Source organism: Bos indicus, chromosome 7 (assembly GCF_029378745.1).
Source record: "Bos indicus isolate NIAB-ARS_2022 breed Sahiwal x Tharparkar chromosome 7, NIAB-ARS_B.indTharparkar_mat_pri_1.0, whole genome shotgun sequence".
NCBI lineage: Eukaryota > Metazoa > Chordata > Mammalia > Artiodactyla > Bovidae > Bos > Bos indicus.
This window is the reverse complement of record NC_091766.1, coordinates 101,185,343-101,200,733: the sequence shown is the minus strand read 5'-3', so window position 1 is coordinate 101,200,733 and position 15,391 is coordinate 101,185,343. Positions and strand designations below refer to the sequence as shown.

The window sequence follows — 15,391 nt, the reverse complement described above, 5'->3', positions numbered from 1 at the left end:
ATGTCGGTAGACTATGTTCTTTTATTTTTATTATTTTAATTGTTATGATAGGTTAATTCTTCAAAATAATCATGGCATTAAGGTATTCAGTGGTTATAATTTATGGGTAGTGAAATAAATGACAGCAGTCTTATAAAAGGGGAGGGAGGAATTGGGAATATATTTTTATAAAGTACTTGTAATATCAATGAAGTGTTATAATGTTATTTGAAAGTAAACTTAAATAACTTGTAAATTTATATTGGGAATTCTACGAAAAACCATTAAAACATTTTTAAAAAGCAATATAAATGCTATGCTAACAGGTGAGAGAAGATGAAATCTCATACCGAAAACCAGAGAAAGCAAAAAAACAGGAAAGATGAAAACCAGAAAGAACAAATTTTTGTTGTATAATTCTTCACAATAGTCTCTTATGACCTTTATATTTGTAATTCATCAGCTGTAATGTCTCTACTTTCATTTATAATTAGATCTATTTAATTCCTTTTTTCTCTTGCAAGTCTAGCTATGTTATTCTATTTATCTTTTATTTTTAAAACTCAGTTTTATTAATCGTTTCTTTTGCTCTTTTTCATTTATTTCTGTTCTGATATTTATTTTCTTTATTGTACTAGTTTTGGACTTATTAGTTTATTCTTTTTCTAGTTTCTTGAAGTATAAAGTTAGATTGTTTATTTGAGATCATTCTTTTTTCTTCGTCTAAGGTTTAATTGATATGAATTTCTTAGAATTGCTTTTTTTTTTCACTGAAAACTAGTTGATATGCAATATTATATTAGTTTCAGGTGTACAAAATAGTGATTCAGTATTTTTATAGATTATAATCCTTTTAAGGTTATTATAAAATAACAGCTTATTTCCCTGTGCTGTATAATATATCCTTATTGCTTTCTTATGCATGGTAGTTTGTATCTCTCAGTCTTATACCCTATCTGGCCCCTCCCTCCTTCCTTATCCTTGCTGGTAACCAGTAGTTTGTTCTCTGTATCTTTGAGTCTCTCTGTTTTGTTACATACATTTATTCATTTTATTTTTTCAGTTCAGTTCAGTTCAGTCTCTCAGTTGTGTCTGACTCTTTGCGACCCCATGAACCGCAGCACGCCAGGCTCCCTGTCCATCACCAACTCCCACAGTTTACCCAAACTCATGTCCATTGAGTCGGTGATGCCATCCAACCATCTCATCCTCTGTCGTCCCCTTCTCCTCCTGCCTTCAATCTTTCCCAGCATCAGGGTCTTTTCCAATGAATCAGCTCTTTGCATCAGGTGGCCAAAACATTGGAGTTTCAGCTTCAACATCAGTCCTTCCAATGAACACCCAGGACTGATCTCCCTCAGAATGGACTGGTTGGATCTCCTTGCATTCCAAGGGACTCTCAAGAGTCTTCTCCAACACCACAGTTCAAAAGCATCAATTCTTCAGCGCTCAGCTTTCTTTATTTTTTTAGAGTTCACGTATAAGTGGTAACATAGAGTTACTTGTTTTCTGTTTGACTTATTTCACAAAGCATAATACCCTCTAGGTCCATCCATGTTGTTGCAAATGGCAGAATTTCATTCTTTTTTATAACTGAGTAGTAATATTTCATTGTATATAAATACCACATCTTCTTTATCCATTCATCTGTTGATGGACACTTAGGTTGCTTCCATATCTTGGCAACTGTAAATAATGCTATCAACATTTACTGGGGTGTATGTATTCCTATCTTTTCAAATTAGTGTTTTCATTTTCTTTGGATGTATACCCAGGAGGGTAATTTCTGTATCTTGTGGTAGTTCTGCTTTTCGTTTTTAAAGAACCTTCATACTTTTGCTGTGTCCCATTGGCTTTGGTATGCTTTCAATTTTATTTCAGGGTATTTAAAAATTTCTCTTTAGATTTATTCTATGACCAATTGGCTGTTTAGTGGCATGTTGTTTAATCTTTACATATTTGTGAACTTTCCAGTCCTCTTCGTGTAAATGATTTCTAGTTTCATACTGTTGTGGTTGGAAAAGATGCTTGATATAATCCCAGTCTTCTTAAATTCATGAAGACTTGTGACATAACATATGGAGAATTTTTATGTGCACTTGAGAAATATATGTATTCTGTTATTATCGCATGGAATGTCCTGTAAATGTCTGGTGAGTCTTGTATTTCAAACCTGTGGCTTAATTTCAGTGTTTCCTTATTGATTTTCTGTCTGAATGTTTTATCCATTGCTGAAAGTGGAACGTCAAAGTCCTCTAGTATTATTGTATTGCCATCTATTTCTCCCTTTAGGTCTATTAATATTTGCTTTATGTGTTTAGATGTTCCTGTGTTGGGTGCATAAATATTTACATGTGTTATATCCTTGTTGGATTGATCCCTTTTTATTGTAAAATGACCTTTTTGTCTCTTCGTGCAGTCTTTGTCTTAAAGTCTTTTTTGTCTGATATGAGTATAGCTATCCCAGTTTTATTCTGGTTTCCATTTGTATGTAATATAATTTTCCATCACTTCAGTCTGTATGTGTCCTTATGTCTGAAGTGAGTCTCTTGTATGCAGCATAAATATGGGGCTTGTTTTTTCAATCCATTCAGATACTCCATGTCTTTTAATTGGGGAATTAGTCTATTTACATTTAAAGTGTTTGTTGATAGGTATGTACTTACTGCAATTTTGTTAACTGTTTCCTGGCTGTCTTGTAGTTCCTGTGTTTCTTCTTGGTTCTTACTCTTCCCTTGTAATTTGGTGATTTTATTTAGTGCTTAGACTCTTTTCCCTCTTTCTTTTGTGCATTTTCTATAGGTTTTTGTTTTGTGGTTACCATGAGGCTTATAGAAAGCATATTTATAACAGTCTTTTTAAGCTGATAACAACTTAACCTTGAATGCATAATAAAGCTCTACACTTTCACTTTCCCCCTGCATTTTATGTATGTTTTTGATGTCAAAATTTGTACCTTTTACCTTGTATATCTATAAACAAATTATTGTAGTTATATTTTAATGACTATAATAACTAGATGAACCTTATCTATAACAGTGGTGGTTTAGTCGCTAAGTAGTGTCTGACTCTTGTGATACCTCATGGACTGTAGCCCGCCAGGCTCCTCTGTCCATGGGATTTTCCAGGCAGGAATACTGGAGTGGATTGCCATTTCCTTTTCCAGGGGATCTTCCCGACCCAGGAACCGAACCTGGGTCTCCTGCACTGCAGGCAGATTCTTTACCGACTGAGATATGAGGGAAGCCCATAGCTCTATATCTATAACAGTAACCTTATCTATAATTATACTGACTAAATAGCCTTATCACTTAACCAACCCTGAGTTCTTGGCTGTTCATCAAATCTTTGTGATTGCCCAGGTGTCCTTTTTTGTCTGTAGTCACCCCCAGTAGTTAAGGATGGCTGGGATGTGTCAGTGGCCCAAGGGAGAGGATGGCAGCTGGCACATAGATGCAGGCAGATGGGAAGCTGGATCCTTAAGCAGTGGAGGAGAAAATATGTAGTTAGGTTACTTTTAGAGAGAAACTGGGAGATAGGCTTTTCCTGCCTGCTCCCTCTGTGCTAAGCTTGAGTTTATCACTGCAGGAGGGGTGTTCTTATGCCTATTAATAACTGCTCTTTTGTTTACAGTCCTGTGAATACAAGGCCCCTTGGCTATCACAGCCAAGTGATCCCAGGACCTGTTCCTTCCTTGGGCAGCAGTCAGAAAAGCTGGGATGGCAGATATGTGTACTTGCTCCTTCCAGGGAGACTGGCCATTTGTAGTGGGCTAGAGTGAGAAGTCAAAGGTGGTGTCTGATGTCTTCCCCAGTCTCTGGGAAGATCACAGTTGGCTCCCAGATACCTGAGAATATACAAGAAACAGCACAAGTCTTGTGAAGCCTAAACATTTGCTGTCTGGCTCCTTATAGAGTGTATTCATTGATCCCTAATCTAAACCTACCTATTTAAAGGCAGTGATTGTCAGATTGTTTAAAAAAGTAAACCTAAGCTAAACTCAGTCTACATGAAATCTATAGTAAATAATGACATACATACTGAAAGTCAAAAGATGAAAAAATCATAACATACAAACACTAAACAAAAGAAATCTAAAATAAATATATTAGTATCAGGCTTTAGAATCAAGAATAAAGAAACATTGATAAAGAAACTGGGATAAAGAAACATTGCAAAATTATAAATGGTCAATTTACAAAGAGCAAACAATTATACTTAAGTGTACAGCTAACAACAGAGACTCAAGATCTAAGAGGAAAAAGCTAGTAAAACTGAAAGAAAAAAGATAAATCCAAAAATATACTTGAAAACTTTATTACTCCTCTCTCAAGGGAGATAAAAAAGTACTGAATAGCACAGTCAGTCAGCTTAAACAAATTTATATTTATGGAACATTCCGGTCAACAGAAGCAGAATACCTATTCTCTGAATACAAATGGAATATATAGCAAAATAGGCCATACTTTGGGTTACAAAACAGACCTTTAAAGTATAAAAGAACTGAAACTATACAGAGCACTATACCACAGCAGAATCAAACTGTCATCAAACAACAATAATGAGACAGTCTCTAAACACTCGGAAACCACATAACACACTTCTAAGAACCCACAGATCAAAGAAGTCTGAAGAAAAATTAACAGAAAATACATTTACCTGAATGAAAATGAAAATACCACATACCGCGATTGTGGGACCAAACTAAAACAGGACTGGGAGGGAAATTCATAGTACTAAATGCATACACTAAAAAAATAGGAAATACCTCAATAATTTAAGGTCCTACCCATGAACTTAAGAGCAAAATAAACTCAAAAGAATCAGAAGAAAGCAAATAATAATACAAGTAGAAATCAATCAAACAAACAAAAAAAAACACCTTATTCTTTTAAAGATCAATAAAATTGACACATCACTATCAAGATTAACAGAAAAAAAGCAGAAAACATACAGTTTACTGTTATGAGGAATAAAATAGGCAATATCTATCTTCATAGATATTTAAAGAATAAAGGCCTACCAAAAGTAACTCCATGCATATAAATTTGACAGGTAATATGGACTAATTCTCGAAAACAGAAAAAAAAACTCACCCAAAATGAAGTAGATAATTTGAATAGTTATAGAAGGAACTATTAAGCAAAGTGAATCCACCGTTTACAAAGTACCCCTAAAACATATGCTGGCCCAGATGATTTCACTGGAGAATTCTACCAAATATTTAAGGAATTAACAGTGATTCTACACAGTATCTTCTAGAAAGTATAAAAGGAAGGAATACTTCCTAACTTGATTGATGAGGCTGGTATTGTTCTGATAGCAAAGCCAAAGATAGTAAAAAAAAAAAAGGATCACACAGAACTATATCTCTCATAAACTTAGATGCAGTAGCATCAACAAAACATTAGCAAGTTAAATGCAACAATATATATTACAAATTTATACAAAAACTATACCTTCCTGGTGCCTAATATTCATCCTCTCTCCTGTTTGGGGCTTATTCAGTGTACATGTGAGTCAGGGCCTTGACTCATCTATCCCTTCTTCAGTGGATCTTCCCAACACAGGAATCAAACCGGGCTCTCCTGCATTGCAGGCAGATTCTTTACCAATTGAGCTATCTGGGAAGCCCTTTAAATCAACCAAAAGGAGATACAAACTAGTCTTCTCATGAGCAGGTGTATGAGTTAGGCTCATCTGATTGGACTGCTCCCTCAAGATTTTGATTTTTGAGAAAGTAAGAAAAAAGCCCATGATCAGCCAGAGATTACCTGCAGCAGCCAGTGTAAAACTGGATACTGCAGTGTATCAGATCCCAGGGGTGGAGGCACGGGGGACATCTCGCTAAGAAGATTAGTCCTATAATGTACTTTTGCTTGCCTTTTTAGGGTTCACGATGGTTTTTAGAATCTACTTTTTGAGGCTTCTTACATATTTCTATGAGCTCTTTGACATTCTCTCAATAAATTCATGCACTTTACCAAGAATCAGTTCATGCTGCCTATATTGGTTCAAATACATAGTTTATAAATAAAAAAATGATAGTCTTAAAAATGATTTTAAATATAGCTACTTTTTCAAATGACTAATAATGTAAATTAAGATCCTTTTATTTCCTTATAAATTTATATTTAGCAATTGTTCTGGATTTCCACTTTCAGCCAAGATGGAATAACACATTTCCCCTACTACAAAAGCCAACCAAAATTTTGACAAAAATTGAGACAGTGGTTTACATGACAGAGGACTCGGTCAGTGAAAGACAGTGATACATGAGAGGTAGGAAAAATTTAAGGTGAGCCTTATAATTCCTCCAGCTTACTGCCTTAAGAGGGTTTTGAGGTCATGGTACAGGAAGGGGGAACCATACAGATTCTGTCAAACTCCCTGAGTTGAAGCAATTAAGCTGAGAGTCCAGAAAAAATCAGTGCAGCTAGAGTTCAGAGGATAGTATACGAGAAGACACAGCGTATCTACAGAGGATGAAGTATGAAGCAGAGTACTAACTAGCATATATGCGAGTAAAGTACCTGAGTCTAAGGCTACAAAGGAAAATTAAAGCAAGCAGAACCCACCACACACACACTGTTGGGGTTAGTGCCTGTTCTGACCAGTTAGACTGGGAAACCTCCAAAATCACAGAGCGTATAGAATACAGAAGGATCTTGCCTCAGTAACGGGTAATAATTAGCTCTAAACTGAGCACTACTTTGGCTCTAACAAATCTTGGAAGCAAGAGCTCAAAAAGGCAAAAAGCATTTACCTATAAATTAGCTGCATTCCAGAACAAACCTTATTTATAAAAATACAAAAATATCTAGTTTCCAAAATGGTGAAATTTACAAGACCTAAATACCCTTGAAAAATTAAAAGAAATTCAAATCAGCAGAAAAATACAACCCATAATGATTAGCAAAATGACAGACCCATAACTGATGTATATGTTAAGCTTATCAGAGAAGAATGTTAACACAGTTATTATACCAGTAATCCGTATGATAAAAATTCAAGTAGAAGACAATTTTAAAATCCAAATAAAGCTTCTAACCACTGCAATAATGTAAGAAAAAAATAAAAGGTATGAGAAGCAAAACTCTGTTGTCAACACCATTGCCTATGTAGAAAATTCAAAAAAACACTGTAATAAAATGAGCTTAGCAAGTTTGTAAGATACTAATAAATCTACAAGAATCTATGTCATGTATATATGCTACCTACAACTGTAGAAATCAATATTAAAAGTAGTATTATTAACTCCCATGAGGCTATCAATTGACTTTTCAACAGAAACTCTGTAGGCCAGAAGGGAGTGGCTTAATGTATTTAAAGTGATGAAAGGGAAAAAACCTAATACTATACCAAACAGGGCTTTTATTCAGATGTGATGGAGAGATAAAAAGTTAGATAAGCAAAAGCTGAAAGAGTTCAGCACCACCAAACTAGCTTTTTAAGAAATATTAAACAGTGCTGCGATGAACATTGGGGTACATGTGTCTCTTTCCCTTCTGGTTTCCTCAGTGTGTATGCCCAGCAGTGGGATTGCTGGATCATAAGGCAGTTCTATTTCCAGTTTTTTAAGGAATCTCCACACTGTTCTCCATAGTGGCTGTACTAGTTTGCATTCCCACCAACAGTGTAAGAGAGTTCCCTTTTCTCCACACCCTCTCCAATAAAGACATCACTTTGCCAATTGTATAGTCAAAAAAAAAAAAAAAAAAAAGAAATATTAAAAGGACTTCTCTAACTGAAAAAGGAGAGGCCATTACTAGAAACACGAAAATTAGAAAAGGAAAAAACTCACTGGTGACGGCAATATGAAGGGAAGACAGTAAATCAACCACATGTAAGTCAGTAGAAAGACTAAAAGACAAAACTAATCAAATTATATCTGCAATAAATAGTTAAAGGGTACACAAAAAGATGTAATCTAGGTAAAAAACAGGAAACATGGGTGGAGCAAAAATGCAGGGTTATTAAAATGTGTTTGAACTTGAGATAAATAACAAAATAATGATACATGTGTCTCTGTCGGTGGGTACCTACTTTATGGTAACTGCAAATCAAAAATCTCTTAGTTACACAGGCACACACACAAGAAAAGAATCCAAACATAACACGAAAAAGAGTCACAAATCACAAGGGATGAGAGCGAAAGAAGAGAAAGGAACAAAAAAGACCCACAGAAACAAACCCCCCAAAGTGAACAAAATGACGGTAAAGTACATACTAGTAATAATTTCTTTAAATGTAAATGTTCTAAATACTCTAATGAAAATATATAGAGTGGCTAGAAAGGATTCAAAACAGGATATAAAAACTACTAGAGCTCATCAGTGAATTTGGTAATGTTATAGGGTATAAATTTAATACACAGAAATCTGTTGCATTTCTATACACTAACTAATTTCTATCATAAATTTAGAAAACAATCTCCAGCTTCCCAGGTCGTCCAGTAGTTAAGAATCCACCTTGCAATACAGGGGACACTGGTTTGATCCCTGGTCTGGGAAAATCCCACATGCTGTGAGGCAGTTAAGCTGTGACACAACTACTGAGCCTGTGCACTGAGAGTCCACAAGCCGCAATTACTGAGGCCACAGCTGCTGAAGCCTGTGTGCCTCAGAGACTGTGCTCTGCAAGAAGAGAAGCCACTGAGATGAGAAGCCTGCACATTGCAGTGAAGAGTAACCCACACTCACCGCAACTTCACAGCAATGAAGATCCAGCACAGCCAAAAACAAATACATTTTTAAAAATTAAAAGGAAAAGAAAACGATTCCATTTTAAATGCATTACAAGAACAGAATACCTAGAAGTAAATCTAGGAAGGTAAAGAACTTGTACTCAGAAGACTATAATGGACAATGATGAATGAAATAGAAGATGATACACAGAGGGAAAGATAGACCATGTTAACGTGAGTCTCAGTGGACTCCGGGAGTTGGTGATGGACAGGGAGGCCTGGCGTGCTGCGATTCATGGGGTCACAAAGAGTCGGACACGACTGAGCGACTGAACTGAACTGAACTGAATGGGTGAAATAATTAATATTGTTAAAATGACCATACTACGCAATGAGAACTTCAGATTCAGTGCAATCCCTAAAAATATCAATGACATTTTTCAGAGAACTAGAACAACTAATGCTAAAATTTGTAAGGAAACAAAAGACCCTAAGCAGCCAAAATAATCTCATGAAAGAAGAAATCATGCTCCCTTGATTTCAAACTATACTACAGAGCTACAGTCATCAAAACGTATAGCACACGCAAAAACCAGACACATAAATCAGTGGAAATAAAAGCGATCTTATATGGACAATTAAGCTCCAACAATGAAGGTATATACAAGGGGGAAAAGACAGCTTCTTCAACAAACGGTGTTGGGAAAACTGGGCAGCTACATGCAAAAGAATCAAACTGGTCTACTCTCTCATACCATAAACAAAAATAAGTTCAAGATGGATTAAAGACTTAAATGTAAGGCCTGAGATCACAAAAGTACTGGAAGAAAACAGGCAGTACACTCTATGACTTCAGTCTTAGTGATAGTTTTGGATGTCTCCTCAGGCAAAGAAAACAAATAAAAAAATAAACAAATGGGACTACATCAAACTAAAAATCTTTTGTTCAGTAAAAGAAAGCACCAGCAAAAGGTAAAAGGCTGTCTACTGAACGGGAGAAGGTATTTGCAAAGGATATATCTGATAAGGGATTTATATCCAATATATACAAAGCATACGTACAAGTTTAGTTTCTACTCCTGGGTATTTAGGTGAAGAGAAGAAAAGCACTAATTAGAAAAGATATATGCACCTCAGTAATTATGACAGCATTATTTACAATAGCCAAGGTATAGAAACAACCCAAGTGCCTATGAATAGATGAATGTATAAAAAAAGATGCGACACACATGCAGTGGAATATTAGTCATAAATAATGATGAAATCTTGCCATTTGTAACAACAAAGATGGAAATAGAGGGTATTTAAATATAAGTTAAATATGTTCAAAGGCAAATATTGTATGATTTCACTTATGTGTGGAATGTATTTAAAAACGAATGAACAAACATCACACAACAGAAACAAAGTGGTATAGATACAGAGAGCAAACAACTGCTTGCCAGAGAGAAGGGAGTTGAGGGCAGGAATTAAATAGGTGAGGGAGTTAGGAGGTACAAACTTGTAGTTGCAAAATAAGTGAGTCACGGATATGAAATGTGCAGTGTGGGCATTATAGTCAGTAACTGTGTAATATCTGTGTGTGCTGATGTGTTGTAACTAGACTTAGTGTGATGGAAAGTTTGAAATGCATAGGAAACCACATCACCATGCTGTGTAATAGGAACTAACAGTGTCGTAGGCCAATTATGCTTCAAAAACCAACCAACCACTCAACTAATAACTCAGAAAAATATATCAAATTTGTTACTAAGGCAGGGTTTTAAGCAGAAACTGAAGGAAGGCAGTGGAAATGTACAAACTACCATTTATATATAAGTACTAGGGATGTAATAGACACTGCTGCTGCTGAGTCACTTCAGTCGTGTCCGACTTTCTGTGACCCCATAGACAGCAGCCCACCAGGCTCCCCCGTCCCTGGGATTCTCCAGGCAAGAACACTGGAGTGGGTTGCCATTTCCTTCTCCAATGCATGAAAGTGAAAAGTGAAAGTGAAGTCGCTCAGTCGTGTCTGACTCTTAGCGACCCCATGGATTGCAGCCCGCCAGGCTCCTCCGTCTATGGGATTTTCCAGGCAAGAGTACTGGAGTGGGGTACAGCTACATGTTATAGATGAAAGTTGTTAGAGTAAATTCTAAGAGTTCTCATTACAAGGACATTTTTTTTCTTTACTTAATTTTATATTGATGATGGATGCTCACTAAACTTATTGTGGTAATCATTTCATGGCATATGTAAGTCTAATAATTGTGCTATGCACCTTAAGTTTATAAAGTGTAAATTATATCTCAATAAAACTAGAAAAGCTTAAAAAATAACGTTAACAATACTATTAAGCAAGAAAAAATTCTGTAGAAGAAAAGATCAGTATTCAAAAATCTTTGGTATTTTATACACTACCTACAAACAATTTGAAATTGATATTAAACAACAATACCATTAGCAATAGTATCAAGAAAAAGAAAATTTTAAAGATAAATATGATAGAAGATGTAAAAACTCTATACAATGATTACTGTAAAACATGCTGAGAGAAATTAAAGACCTAAATTTTAAAATGAAGAGATATCCAATGTTGGTGGATTAAAAGACTCAATATCTTTAAGATGTTAATCTTCAGATGTTAATACAAAAATTAATGTGGGTATTCAATGTACTCGCAACCAAAATCCTAGTGAGCTTCCTTCTTTAGATATTGGAAAGATGACATTTAAATTCATATAGTTATGCAAAGGACCTAGAAAAACCACAAACAAACAATTCTAAAGAACAAAGATGGAGGACTAACACTATTTGATATCAAGACTTATTATAAGGCCACAATAATCAAGAAAGTAGTATTGGTGTAATATAGACAAGTAAGTCAGTGGAACAGAATAAAGTCCAAAAGTACACAAATACATATATAGATAATTGATTTATGATAGAGTGCATATGCAGTTTATGGAACACTTAGATATCTATATTTAAACAAATAAACTTTGATCTGTATATTATACAATGCCAATAATTTAAAATGGATTGTAGATGTAAAATATACAATTCCAAGGATATGAGAAAAAATTTACGTGAACTTGTGTTCAGCAAAGATTTCTTAGATATGACACAAGATATGTGATCCGCAAAGAAATATATTGATAAATTGGACTTAATTAAAATAAAAAACACATGCTCTTTGAAAGAGTCCATTAAAGTAATGCAGAGACAGACCATAGACTATGAGAAGATATTTGAAAATCATATGTTTAACAAAGAACTTGATTTCTTGCTAATATTAACAACTCTCAATGCTTAATAAGAAAGCCACAAAAATGGGGAGAAGATTTGAACAGATATTTAACCAAATAATAAATATAGATGGAAAATAAGTGCATGGAAAGATGTCTAGCATCAGTCATTAGGGAAACTCATATTCAGTTCAGTTCAGTTACTCATTTGTGTCTGACTCTTTGCGACCCCATAGACTGCAGCACAGCAGGCCTCCCTGTCCATCACAAACTCCCTGGGTTCACCCAAACCCATGTCCATTGAGTCAGTGATGCCATCAAACCATCTCATCCTCTGTTGTCCCCTTCTCCTCCTGCCTTCAATCTTTCCCAGCATCAGGGTCTTTTCAGTTGAATCAGTTCTTCGCATCAGGTGCCCAAAGTAGAGTTTCAGCTTCAGCATCAGTCCTTACGGTGAATATTCAGAACTGATTTTCTTTAGAGTGGACTGGTTGGATCTCCCGGCAGTCCAAGGGACTCTCAAACTATATCTTTGTTAGAATGTCTAAAATGAAAAAGACTCTTCCAAGTGTTGGCAAGAAATATAGGAAACAGTTGAAATCTTATACACTCTTTCTGAGATTATGAAATAACACAATCACTTTGGAAAACTGACAGTTTCTTAAAAAGTTAAACGAACACCTCCCATATGATACAAAAATTCTAGTCCTTGATGTTACTCAAGAGACATGGAAACATATGACCATACAAAGACCATGTAAAGACCAACTTCACGAAAGAAGTCAGACAAAGAGAGGGCACATACTGTATGATTCCATTTCATAAAATGCTTTGAAATTGAAAGTAATGAATAGTGTCAGAAAGTAGATCAGCAGATGCCATGGGGTGGAGGAACTTTTAATACAAAGGAGCATGAGGGAACCGTTGCGGGTGATGGTCGTGTTCTTTAACATGATTGCAGTGATGATTTCACAAGTGTATGCGAATTCTACACCTTGTATATGTACAGTTTATTGTATAGAAGTTATTCCTAAATCTGTTAAAATTAAGAATCACATTTTATTGGTCTCATTGATATCTCGATGTGTGTGTTAATATGTATAATACACTAGTATTATAATTACATTCAATCTCTTTTTTTTTTTTTTACAGAATAGGGCAGTTGGGAAACCTGACAGCTCCTTGCAATTCTCATTGTAAATGCTCGTCTGCATTTTATTCTGCTACATGTGGAAGAAATGATATTGGATATTTTTCTCCTTGCTTTGCAGGTTGTACACAGTCTAAAACATTAAAGGCTAGCAAGGTTATTATCTTCTATTATGCTTCTCTGTCTCCATTAAGAAGTGCATCTTATAGATGTTTACATTTTACTCTTGCTCTCTATAAAGTCCTTTTTTTCTCCTTATTTTCTCTTTTCTTAAATTTTTCTTAAATTGTGGATTTATTGGTCACAATTCATAGGACTTATGGAGAACCGTAAGTGAAGTGAAAGTGTTAGTTACTCAATGGAGTCCGACTCTGTGACACCATGGACTGTAGCCTGCCAGGCTCCTCTGTCCATAGGATTCTCCAGACAAGAATACTCAAGATTCCCTTCTCCTGGGGATCTTCCCAGCCCAGAGATGGGACCCGGGTCTCCTGTATTGTAGGCAGATTCTTCACCATCTGAGTCACCAGGGAAGCCCAGGAACGACTTTGGGACCCATCATTTTATTCAATGGTTCTCTCTCCTCTCTCTCTGGCTGGTCTTTGTGAGGGGAAGAGAAAAACAAAGAGCATTTTTCCTCACATATGGACATTATACCATCTTCCCAAGTAGGCAATGAAGTACTTTACTAGTACTTTATTTATTCGTATCTACACCACAATATTCTTTTTTGCTGTCACAAACAGATAATTTTATTACAAGATAATAACATACCTGACCAACTTTAGTTCCTCATTGTCGTATTTTTTCTGGCCTATGATTTAACAATGTATCTTCAGTTTTTATTGAATATTTATATTGAAAAGATTATATACCCTTAAAAATTTTTTTCTTAAATGTTTAAAATGATTCTTTAAATTTTTAAAATTTAAGATGGTTATTTATAAATATTATATTTTCTAAAAACTATTACATATTTTAAATGATTTATATATTTTAAAATATATTTAAAATATTTTAAATCATTCAAAATAGGTTACTATAGAAAACTTTAAATGTAGTAGAAAAGCATAATGAACTCCTATATGTTACCCATCTTCAACAATTTATTAACTTATGGAAAATCTTATTTTAAATAAATGATTTTTTAAGTGTTCATATTGTAACCACAGTATAAAGCAGAACTGTTTGACTTTGGTGTTTTGATCCCATGGGATATTCAAGAGCCAAAAAGTCCACTCACTGAAATGCTCTAACCCCTCTTTCTTTTTCTGGGGAATCCCTTTTAGGGATTTGTTTCTATTTCATAAAAATCTTTATATTTAATTTGTCTAAGGAATAATTAATTCTTAAGGAATAATGAAGTAATTCACAAAATAGTGACTCAAACTGTGTGATACCATTTTTATTTATATCATTGGTATTGACATATATACACTATCATCTGTAAAATAGATAGCTGGTGGGAAGCTGCCACATAATACAGGGAGCCCAGGCTGGTGCTCTGTGATAACATTTGATCCTGAATAAAAATTAAAAGAATGAAATATTTTTGACCAAAACTTGCTGCCGTTACTGCTGCTGCTGCTGCTGCTGCTAAGTTGCTTCAGTCGTGTCCGACTCTGTGCAACCCCATAGACGGCAGCCCACCAGGCTCCTCCGTCCCTGGGATTCTCCAGGCAAGAACACTGGAGTGGGTTGCCATTTCCTTCTCCAATGCATGAAAGTGAAAAGTGAAAGTGAAGTCGCGCAGTCGTGTCCGACTCTTAGCGACCCCATGGACTGCAGCCTACCAGGCTCCTCCATGCATGGGATTTTCCAGGCAAAAGTACTGGAGTGGGGTGCCATTGCCTTCTCCATGACCAAAAATTAGATGTTACAAATTACCCAAGACAATTAGCTTTGAAACGCAATAAAGTCTCTGAAGGAAAACTGACCATAGCAGATGTTATGATTAGTACCATTTGATACAGATGAAGCCAATTAATGGATAAAACATACATTAACTTCAAGTGGGAAAGAACTGATACCAATAAACATAATTTTAACAAAATGAAAATTAAATAAGAGAAATATTTAAAAAACTTTAAACATATATAAAAAACTATTGTGTCTAAATTGTGTTAGTGGAATTCCTTCTGGAAATTTTTTTTTCAATGAAAATATGTCAACTTTGAAATAATTCTGATTAAATGTTCATATTCAAAGTATGATCAGGGTCAAATGTGTTAGAATTGAGTGCCCTTCAGTTAGATTTATGCAAAAATTTACAAGAGGAGTGGTAGGAAACACTACATCTCTGAAGATTTCTAATTTTCTGTAGAGATTCACAGCTTTACCAAAACTGAA

General features: G+C 35.1%; 1 protein-coding gene across 6 annotated transcripts in view; it reads left to right on the top strand.

The window, feature by feature from the left end:
- SLCO6A1 (solute carrier organic anion transporter family member 6A1) overlaps positions 1-15,391 on the top strand; it is a 114,829-nt gene that overhangs the window by 67,727 nt on the left and 31,711 nt on the right. For all 6 annotated transcript variants that reach the window (XM_070794072.1, XM_070794070.1, XM_070794071.1 and 3 more), the window contains one exon: positions 13,045-13,198. In XM_070794072.1, the coding sequence (XP_070650173.1) occupies positions 13,045-13,198 (154 nt within the window). The remainder of the gene's footprint in view (positions 1-13,044; positions 13,199-15,391) is intronic.